General features: G+C 35.1%; 1 protein-coding gene across 2 annotated transcripts; it reads left to right on the plus strand.

The window, feature by feature from the left end:
* The first annotated feature begins 240 nt into the window (after positions 1-240).
* On the plus strand, positions 241-6,171 carry LOC148868123 (ACT domain-containing protein ACR9-like). Of its 2 annotated transcripts, none has more exons than XM_088969202.1 (6): positions 241-937; positions 1,697-1,912; positions 1,998-2,103; positions 4,327-4,678; positions 5,502-5,786; positions 5,878-6,171. In XM_088969202.1, the coding sequence occupies exons 1-6, from the start codon at positions 784-786 to the stop codon at positions 6,022-6,024; spliced, it is 1,260 nt and encodes a 419-aa protein (XP_088825328.1). In that variant the 5' UTR covers positions 241-783; the 3' UTR covers positions 6,025-6,171. The 2 variants fall into 2 exon arrangements, with proteins under 2 accessions (XP_088825328.1, XP_088825330.1); XM_088969204.1 differs by having other exon boundaries at positions 285-937; positions 5,502-5,651.
* Positions 6,172-11,004: the final 4,833 nt, after the last annotated feature.

An 11,004-nucleotide genomic window follows, 5' to 3' on the forward strand; every position in this document is an offset into this window, starting at 1 on the left:
ATGGCGCTCCACTATTACTACAGTTTTAGTGTTACACACAATTTCGTGTTTGTTTTGTAAATTTCAAGTATCGCACGTGGGACCCAGTGGTTGGACGCATCACTCATATTCCACGTAATACGTGTCTCCATTCCCTCAATTATAATATTTATATAGTCCAGATGGCAATCAATGAGAATGGCTAAGCATCCTCCCAATCGAGAAATTTTATTTTTACCAGTTCATGACTTCGTTTCGTCTGATAAGGAAGGGGTATATGAATATGGTCACAGTCACAGACTCACAGCACAGTTATTAAAGCATCTGATTGAGGATCAATAGTTCAATACTTCTGTCTCATCTTTCTGTTCTTCAGTGTCAGTCAAAGCCCGAACAGGAACAGCAGCACACCTGCATCAGCATTCAGCATTCAGCATTCAGCATTCCGGTTCCGGTAGTGATGGTCCGACCGGGAAAAAAAAAGTTCCATCCAACCTTTATTGGTTCGAAACGTGGCAAGATTATGATCCCAATTGGTTCCTGCTGATGTGTACATCTAACGAGGATTGCCCGCATACCACGCCGACAACCACATAAGGCTTAGACCACCTTTAGTTTCGTTGCCTCCCTCCCCCTCTCTCCCTCTCTCTCTCTCCGCCAAATTCAGAGAATGTAGTAAGGAGATGGGAGAAGGACCAACCAACTCTTCCCCTAAAAGAGTCGCCACAATCCAAATTTTACTTCGCTTATGACATTCCGGCAACTTGGATCAGAATTGCCGCCGTGTTCTCGTCGTCTACAAGAATGGGTGTGCCGAATGATGACGTGGTGTTAATTCAGAAAGGGAAGAAGCCTGGTGAACCATGCGTTATCACCGTGAATTGTCCTGACAAGGCCGGACTCGGATGTGACCTCTGCAGAATCATCCTCGAGTTTGGGCTTTGCATTACTAGAGGAGGTCAGTTGGTTTCCATCTCCTGCTCGATTGCTGCATCTACCGTGCAGTTTTAGCTCTTTAGTTGTTCCCGTTTTTTTTTTCTTTTACTCTAGGGTTTCTATCTGTTTACAAAATTTGGCGGTCTTTTGCGGATTATCTCAGTGATATTTGTGGAATCGTTCCTTTTTCTCTTTTTGAGTTTCGAATTTCTGCCCTTTTTTTTTTGCTTCAATCTTCTTGTTTCTATTTTCTTTTCTAACGTTGAAGTTTGGATTCTTTACCGGTAATGTAGGTGCCGAGTGGGTTTCTGCGGTTCTTCACGATTTTTGTTTTCTTCAAAGCTTGACCGCTCTTTATATATCACAAACTCTAGTAACAGAGGCGTGTATGTGTCTAGTTTGATTTAACTTCTTCTTTTCCCTCCTGTCAACGAGTTTCATCTTATTAGGTTCTCGTCGTAATATTTTTCCTTTGTCGGCAATTTTGTTGGGTTTGGATATTGATGTCCTTGATATACGACTTTTTTATCTTTTTTAATATTCATTTATTGCTAAATTCAGTTTTCTGATTTTTATGGGAGTTGCTTGTTTCTAAGACTAACTCTTTTGTCCTGTTTCCATCCTTTCCCCCTATAAAAGAAGAAAAGGAAAGGAAAGAATTGTAGCGCTTGTTGTACTCAAGTTTTGTTCAATCTAGGTTTCAGAACATTAGATCTCTTTATACAGGAGTTTAGGTTTCTTCTGATGGGTTATTTTCTTTGTTGACAACATATGTGTATAGATGTTTCAACCGATGGGAAATGGTGCTACATATTATTATGGGTGGAGCCTCATCCTGTATCACTTACTGTTAGATGGGCAAGTTTGAAAAACCGTCTTCTATCTGTATGCCCGTCATGTTCGGTTTCATTTTACTTCAATCAACCCAGTTGTTCTTCTCCTTCCCCGGTTTACCTTTTGAAGTTCTGTTGCCTTGATCGAAAAGGATTGCTACATGGTAACTACAAATGTCTTTATCTTCACATGCTCTCTCTCAATTGTTATCCGTCTTTAGCGCTAATCAGTCATGAGCCTCTCTATAGATGTCACTCAGGTCCTGTGCGAGCTTGAGCTTACCATTCAAAGGGTAAAAGTTATGACAACCCCAGATGGCAGAGTCATGGACCTCTTCTTTATCACGGATGGAATGTGAGTTATCCCGTATGTAATCTTTTCTTATTTGATATATTTTTTCTTGGTATAATAATTTCTTTTTTCCTTGTTTTCGTGGCATGGTGTTGCCTTATAATTTCTCAGGTTTTTATATTATTAATCTTGACTTGGTTATTCATGGCTTTGGTCAAGCTTTGTATTAGTCTCAACTTTTTGCTTCTATTTTACCTGGTCTACCATGTCTTGGATTTCCACCTAATAAAAATGGTTGATAATTTTCAGCCATTTGCAGTGAAGACTAATTATGGCATCATGAGGAGCTTTTTCATGTGAATAAAAAAGGATGTAAAAGGATGGCCGGATGGCCTAGGTGTTTGATTTGGTCAATGATAAGGTGTTGGAAACTGTTGGATAGAATAGAACAACTAAGCTGGTAACTGCCTTGTCCAGCAATCACGAGCTCGATAGTGCTCACACTTATTATTTATTACTTATTAAAGGGTTACATTGATCAGGGAATCACCTATTATTCTTGCTTAGTGTACTAGATTTTATATCTTCTTCTCCAATTAGCGGCTTGTCCACACTAGAGTTTTGGTTTTTTGTCCATTCAAGTCTTCATGCGCTGATTGAGAGGACGTAGAGTGCCATCCTGCACTAGGAAATATAAACTGAGAGGTCAGTTTGGAGTTTTCTGATTGTATGATGTTCTTTTCATTGATTTAGACTCTCATCGTCAACTGATCCAAAAGAAAGCATTGACAGAGTATATTGACATAAAAAAGAAAAGTAATGGCAAAGTATGTTGGGTGGAAAAGATGAGAAATTGACATGGAATCTCTTCATGGAATGATCCAATAGAAAAAGAAACATCTAATTGAATATTCTGGGGTGGCAAACAATGAGAAATCATTAAGTTGGATATACGTGTGCACACACACAAACTCTTTTATTATTTTTCACACTCCAACTTTTTTATTTAGACAAGGAAAGGGAGGGGGAAGGTCAAACGTGAATGGAAGAATAAATCAAGTTTTTACAGATCCTTGAACCAGTGACAATTTCATGTTTTTTGGATGATCAAGATTTTTATCAAATTGAACTTCTAAAAGTTATTTGTCAAATTGAACCAATGACTTTCTTACTTTTCTTTTTTTTTTTTTTTTGACAAGTAAAATTAGTTAAGAGAGTCTTGTTAGTGAGTTTTTTATTTTTATTTTTGATAAGTGATAAAGGTATTGTATTTATATGAAGGGAGGCTAGGAGCCCACAAACAGTTCAGGTGTATCAGTATAGCATTTACAAAACAAAAAAAAAAAAGGAGAAGAAGAAAAGAAAAAAAAAAGTGGAATCTTTTCAATCAAAAAAGAACAGAGGTTTTGGAATTTTGAACAGTTGAAGATGCAATCATGTCACTTTCTTTTCTGCCTATTTTTTCAGAGGCTAAAACTTGTCCATTTTGCATGATCTTGGTATCCTTAGATAGGTTATTGAGGTCATTGATTACATATCCAACAAGAGCAAGAATTTGTAAATCCAACATGTTATGCGAAAATTATGACTTTTATTGAATAGTGATAGTTTAGTCTGATGGGATTTGGGTATTTCTATTTCTTGATTTCTATTGGAACTGCTTTTTTGTTTATTTGGTTTTAGTAGGATTAGTGATGGGTATCTAGAATTGTTTTAGGAGTTGAAATTCTTATTAGGTGTGCGTAAGGGTTATATATGGGTTTACCTTAGTGTTAGCACAAGTAAAAGTTGTTTTGGGTCAGTTTCCTTGTCCAAATTGGAGTGCAAAAGGAGATCTAAGCCCTTCTTTTGAGATTATAAATAGTCATTGTAATTGAAGTACTAGATGAGAACTATTAAATAAAAGTTCAAATTTAACTTCGGTCAAGAGTGTAATAGTCCTTAATTTACCTTGTTTACCTATTATAGACACACTAGTAGGACTTTTTTCTTATATCAATTGTTCTTTCTTTCTTTCCTCTTCTCCTAGTGGATAACCCCATAGGGAGGGGTTTGGGGAGAATTATTAGGAAAGGATTGGGAAGAGATTTTAGGAAAGCATGACATAGATAAGGGTTTTCAATGACACTTAGTCATTCCGAACTATTAATTTCCTTGTTGAAAAGTGTTTTGGTCATCTTTCTTAAATAGGACAGAAAAGATATTTTTTAAGATTCAGGAGTGCACATCAAAACCAATATATATGGACTCTAGTTGGTAATTTACTCTGTGATTGTATCATTTCAGGGAGCTATTACACACAAAAAGGCGACAGGATGACACATGTGAACGGCTCAATGCCATTCTTGGAGAGTCCTGTGTCAGCTGTGAGCTCCAGCTGGCAGGACCTGAATATGAAATGCAGCAAGGTGTCTCTTCTATTTCATCAGAAGCTGCTGAGGAATTGTTTAATTGTGAGTTCTCAGACAAGGAAACTCGCTCTCAAGCTCTTAGTGCAGATTTGACTAAACTCAAAAAGGCTTGTGTTACAATAGACAACTCCTTGAGCCCAGCTCATACCTTGATTCAAATGCATTGTGTTGATCAAAAGGGTCTTTTATATGACATTATGAGAACAATGAAGGATTGCAATATTCAGGTACTTGTAGTGTATTCTACTCACATTCATCTAATTCGTTTAAGGTTTAATGTGTAGGATGAGCAAAGCTAGGACACGGGTGCTTCATAAACCAAACATATTAGAACATTAGCCTGGGTGGTCCCCCACTTTTACACCAAACTGGGGAAAAATCTTGTATCTTCAGCATTGCTGAGGTTAGTTTAGATGTCAGGTGCTGCAGATGGTTGGGGACACTGTTGGTTTGATTTGACACAACCAGACCATTCATTCTCTTTCTTTCTCCTCTGAACATCATTGATGTGCCTGTCATCGAGTAGCATGGATCCTAGTCGTCTATTTATGGCAGTAACGATGAAGTTGTGTATATTATATGAACTTTAAGTTTCTAAAAATCTACCAATATTAAGCAGATCTTAGAGCAACCTCACAGCAATTCTCATGTTACACATGCTGATGTTGGATAAAGTCAACATGGGTCCTATCTAGGAGCTCTCCAACTGAACCACTCAGATGATTTCTCTTTGGAAATTTCTGGGCTTTCTTTTTTACTGTTAATCTTATGAGTTATGTATTTTGTCCAACTTTCTTAATATAAGGTAGGTTAAATGGCTAGGATAATGTAGTCAGTTTGATTTAGGTCTTATCTGATTTTGCTGTCCAACTGGCAACTGCAATTTGCCAGTGGGACTAGCTCCTCATGGTACCTCCCGCAGTAGTTCATAGTACATAATCATGCACCTATGTATCTTAATATATGCTACAATTGGTTTTTGGCTCTGTTTAGTAAAATTGGTACTTTGGCTATTCTTAGATATGAATTCTTTTGTTGCTTGTCATCTAGATAGCTTATGGTCGATACACATCGAGTACCAAAGGTTACCGGGATGTAGACCTTTTTGTTCAGCAAATGGATGGCAAAAAGATAGTGGATCCTGAAAAGCAAAGTGCATTGTGTTCCCGTTTAAAGGTGGAGATGCTTCACCCATTGCGGGTGAGTATTGCTAACCGGGGACCAGACACTGAACTCTTGGTTGCTAATCCTGTAGAATTGTCTGGAAAGGGAAGGCCACGAGTTTTCTATGATGTTACTCTTGCTCTAAAGATGCTAGGGATCTGCATCTTCTCGGTAAAAAATGATACTAGGAAGTTCTCATAATGCTTTTTAGCTTGTTTTTTCATGTCTAGGGATTATAGAAACTCTCTTTTCTGTGTTGTAGGCTGAAATTGGAAGGTATTATACATCTGATCGCCAATGGGAAGTATACAGATTTCTTTTGGAAGAAAGCCACGAGTATCCATTGGCAAACAATCAAACCAGAACTCAGATTGTAGACAGAGTGAGAAGAACTTTGATGGGCTGGTAAGCTGATTTAGTTTGGTATCTAGATCGTGGGAGCCACCAGCACATTTGATGTCTCCTTCAGGGTATCTCTCTATGAAGATCTAAAATCCATTTGTATCCTGCTTTTATCTCTTATAACATCTAAAGGCATATCGTGTGCATTCTCAAATCATCTTTTTACAGTTGAACTGTTCTCGTATATTTTTTATTCTCCTTGGTACCCAGTCAAGCCAGAACTGCCCCTTTGAGTCATTTTATTCTTGTATAGCATTGGCAGCACCTTACCACCTTCACAGAGTTCTCTCAAGGGGCAACTTAACATCCATGTCCATCCCTTTTGAAGCCCGGAGGATGGGCTGTGTTGTCATTTTTTTCAGGCTTAAGTTTGGGAAGAGTACAAATACAAATATGTGCAATGCAAAACCTTGTATACAATATTTTTAAACCTTGTAATTGCTCTGTACATTTTGTATTTTGCATCCTTCCCAAACTGAGCATAGAGCGTGTCTTGGGGGTCTGTATGATATGGGGCTTTCGTAAATTGCCACCTACCCCATGTTTCTGCCTCGTGCCCATGGTGACTGGAGTCCGGATCTGCTGTGTCAACTATGCTGTGGATAGGTCTGTGTCCCCAATCAGATATGGACACCTATCCTTTCAATGTGCTTGGCTTGCTCCTGTGTGAGCACATGTTAATCCCATTTAATTTATGGTTTCATTTTTTAATACTAACGTAAAACTTTCTATTTTGTATTATTTTGTATATGTCCAAACGGGGTCTCAATTTCGATCCAAAACTGGAGAACATTGTCCTTTCGAGCAACAAATAATGACCTTGTTAGTTGTTATTCCTTGGAGTCGATTTAAGCTATTCTGGCCCAAGCAGAAAAATAGTCTTCTTACAAGCCACGTGTTAGGAACGTTGAAGAAATCATCCAATTATTCTACATTGGAACTGAAAAATACCAAGTACTTAAATAACACCTCTTCTATTGCCTCAACAAGAAACCGTACGCCCGAGAGTAGTGCTCTTGGTGACAAAGTAATCATCGAGTTTTGCTTCTTTCCTTTCGAATAAGGATTAAAGTATATTATATTGGACAATTTGAATATGAATACTGACGAAAAAAATATAAAAATGCTTGGATATATTAAGAAGCAAATTTTATAATTATATTAATGGCATTAAGTTTAATGTCAAAATAACTATAAGTAATATATAAAAACATAGGAATTGTATATTTAAATGATATATATATATATATATATATATATATATATATATATATATATATTATAATTAATATAGTAGGGCATGTAGATATTATAAAATTTTATTAATAATGAATTAATCAAGAGTTTAAGGCAAATATTATATAGATTTTTACAAATTAATATATGCAAAAGTCAATATTATTTTATTATCTATTAAAGTGTAAGGCATAAAGTATATGTAATTATTATATTTGAATTATTATATCACTTTTTTGTTTTATTATTTTTATTTTTTAATATTAACAAAAAATTCAACTAAAAAATCAATTCTTAAATGTTTGATAAATAATAATAATATTTTTGTAAACAATAAATATGTTATTATAAAATATCAATTAATAATTATAAAAATATATAATCTTAATTTAAAATATATCGTCTATTAAAATTTTGAAAATGCATATCATATGAAATTTCATAAATTTTAATAACTAAAATAATTATTCCATTATTAATATTTTATTTTTATAAAACTTTGAAGTTAAAAATTATTTTTTATATAAAATGTAGATTAATGGATTTGATAGATTCAATTTATATTATATTTTCAAATACTTTGTCAACATTAGTTTTTTTTTGTAAATAATAAATACATTGTTATTTAATGCAAATTAAAATATTAATTAATAATTTATAAAAACTTAAGGTATATACCATATGCAAATTTATAAAATTTAAGTATTAAAATAATTATTCTATTATGAATGTTTTATTTGTATAAATGTATTCATTGATTTATAAAATATTAATTTTGAATATTGTTCTTTCTAATTTATAGTTGAAGTTTTTGAAAATAAATGTTTTTTGTTTTTTGTTTGTATATAAACATTAAGTTTAATAAAAGTTATCTTATTACACTTATTAACATGAAATAACAAATGGCTTTATGGTGTGTTTTGTGGTGTGTAACGAAATGATACTACGCAATACGCACTGATACAGTGGCGTATCGGACTACAAGGTTCAAAATATTGATACGCTCGGGTGAATTGATATAGCATTTTGTGCTTTTTTTTTTCACAATCGATTCAGGGGGGCCAGTTTAGGGCTCCTCCACCCCCTGAATCGATCAGACCCTGTATATGCCCATTGTAGGGGCATGTCGGAGGGGTCTCGGAATGATACGTATTGACCGATACGTGTCGATACTTTGAACCTTGTCGGACTAGTAGGCACAAATGACAAGATTCACCTACATCCCTAGCATATCTCATATTAGTGCAGTCTAATACTGATCGGGGCGTATCGTATCGATATTTTAATCATTGCTCTCAAATAGATGGCAACACAATGCCATTGTACTAAATGCCTCCTTAAAGAGATTAAAGCCTCTCCGCAAGACAAAGGACTTCTAGGTAATATGGCCTACATATGTTGAACCATGATACTTGAGCAAAGTCAGTAATCAAATTTGTCACGTGTGTGTGTGTGTGTGTTTGTTTGTGTGTGTGTGTGTGTGTGTGTGAGAGAGAGAGAGAGAGAGAGAAATGGGCTCACTTTGTTTAATGTCTTATTTTATGTTCAATTAGGGTTAGAGAGAAGGAGAGAAGAAGGAAAGAGACAAGAAGAGGGGCATAAATTAGCATATTAGATTATTAGAAAGGATAAATTACAATGACCCTTTGTACTATGGGGACAGTGACAATTATCCCTGAATTTTTACATTGTGACAACTATGCCCTTAGTCGTTAATTGATATAATGCAATAAATTACTAAAATATCCACTTGAACTTTCTTTATTTTCTTTTTCTTATTCAATTTCTCTTCAATTCTAATTGACCAAAAAATGCATTCATTTTCTCCAAACGAAACCAACTAAAATAACAAGAATTATTTCACCAACACAGAACAACAAGTTTATTTAACCATCATAATTCAAAAATCTAGCATAAACAATCCACTTGAACTTCAAATGAATATATCTCTTCATCTTAAAATATAGAAATTATCCACTCCTTTCTCCAATAAACTAAGAAAAACCAAGCAAAGCCTTCAATTTCTATCTATTGAAAAAAAATAAAAATAAATAAAAACTCTACTAATTCATATGGATATTAAATCAAGCCAGAAATCTACAATGTTCTATTTGAGCAACTGAGAAGACTTCAAAGGGATCTTTGTCACAAATGAAAAATAAGGGGTAATAATTACTGACCCCATAGTTCAATGAGATCTAAAATAAAATGCTAATTAAATAAGACTAAGGCTATGTTTGGTTTAAAGGAAAATGTAGGGAAAGGAAGGGAAAGGTAGAGAAACCTTTACAAACCTTGTATTGGTTTCCCTTCCTTTCCCTACCTTTTCCTTCAAACCAAACATAGCCTAAAGGTATTTATTAGTTGTGCTTGAATAGGAGAAACTCAAATATGCACGAGTGAACAAGTGTCCAGATGTGATTGGGAACGCATCCCGTTCACAGCATAATGAACATAACATATGCTGACTATGTTGGCAGACTTGCAAAATATGAAAAAAAAAATGTTCAAATTGCATTGCAAGTTCTTCTATGTTGGTTGCATTTTAGGCTCATTTTGAAAGAGTACAAATGCAAATATGTAAAGTGCAAAACCTTATATTTTGTATGTATTATTTTGTGAGAAAAGAGAGGGTGGATTGGCTCAAGGATAGAACTTCACTGTTGACAATTACAATCTTGGGAGGTCGACAAAAATGTTTTGAAAATCATCCCAAATTGAAATTGTTCTAATCACCAATTTGTGCGACAGTCAGCAGTTTGACCATTCCAAATGGACTCGTCACCAACACATTCCAACCCTATGAGATATAAGGTGTGACGTGTAAGATCATGCTAGTAGAGGGTTGGAACGTGTTATGTTGGCAGAAAATCCCATCTCCTCATCACCCGTTTTTAGATCAATATCGGAATTTGATCTATGGTACCAATTATTTTTTCCAATGTTTTAAAAAATGATCCAAAATCGGAACTATTCTGGCCACTGATTTTTGGGTCAACGATTCAAATTGATGATCCATTTTGACAAAAATAAAATAAAATAAAAAATGGCCAAACTGTTGAACGGGTCAAATGGGTCAACAGTTTGCCCATCTAGGTCAACGGGTCATTGATCGATTCAACGGTTTTTGGCTAGAGACCGGATTTGGGGTAAAATGGAACCAGTTGCCTAGACATCTCCCAAGTCAAGCGGTCCAACCATCCAGGTCAATGGTGGTTCGAAAACCATGTTTTTTCTATGTGTTGGAGTTTATAAGTTTTGTTGTTTTTTGGTACAGTGGTTGCTTTTCTTTCAGGGTGTTTCTTATTTGGTGCTGTTCTCTCATATTCTAGTTTTTATCTTTTGTTCTTCTGGTTGGAATGAAACTTACAAATTTTCTACCCAATAAAAAAGTTGTCTGGCAATACAAAACTATGATCAATGAGAACCCACAATTGTTGGTTGTTATATCACCATTCTACCGATAGTACCAAGTTACCAACTGAGCTCAGGATTGTAGTTGGATATTTAGTCAAGCTTTATAGTTTATAATTATATATTGATTATAAATACAACTTGTGGATATATGTAGCATTCAATTACCACATAGGAGAATAAGAGAACAAAAATTTGTTCATTCTTTGCAAGTCACGAAATCGTTCCCCCTCTACAAGTTGTGAAACCATTCCCTCTCTCTCTCTCTCTCTCTCTCTCTCTCTCTCTCTCTCTCTCTTTGTTTGGAGAGAGCTTCTCTCTCAAGTTTCTCTGAGGT

The sequence above is a fragment of the Nelumbo lutea genome, chromosome 2, assembly GCF_056320005.1.
Source record: "Nelumbo lutea isolate HS-2025 chromosome 2, American lotus-T2T, whole genome shotgun sequence".
In the NCBI taxonomy this organism is placed as follows: Eukaryota; Viridiplantae; Streptophyta; class Magnoliopsida; order Proteales; family Nelumbonaceae; genus Nelumbo; species Nelumbo lutea.

What these genes read in the sequence shown, in the direction of transcription:
- LOC148868123 (XM_088969202.1), top strand. Translation starts at nt 784, where the DNA reads ATGGGTGTGCCGAATGATGACGTGGTGTTAATTCAGAAAGGGAAGAAG. An exon ending in TCGAAAAGGATTGCTACATG is followed by an intron (nt 1,913 to 1,997) that starts GTAACTACAAAT and finishes GCCTCTCTATAG; the next exon opens with ATGTCACTCAGGTCCTGTGC. An exon ending in TTCTTTATCACGGATGGAAT is followed by an intron (nt 2,104 to 4,326) that starts GTGAGTTATCCC and finishes GTATCATTTCAG; the next exon opens with GGAGCTATTACACACAAAAA.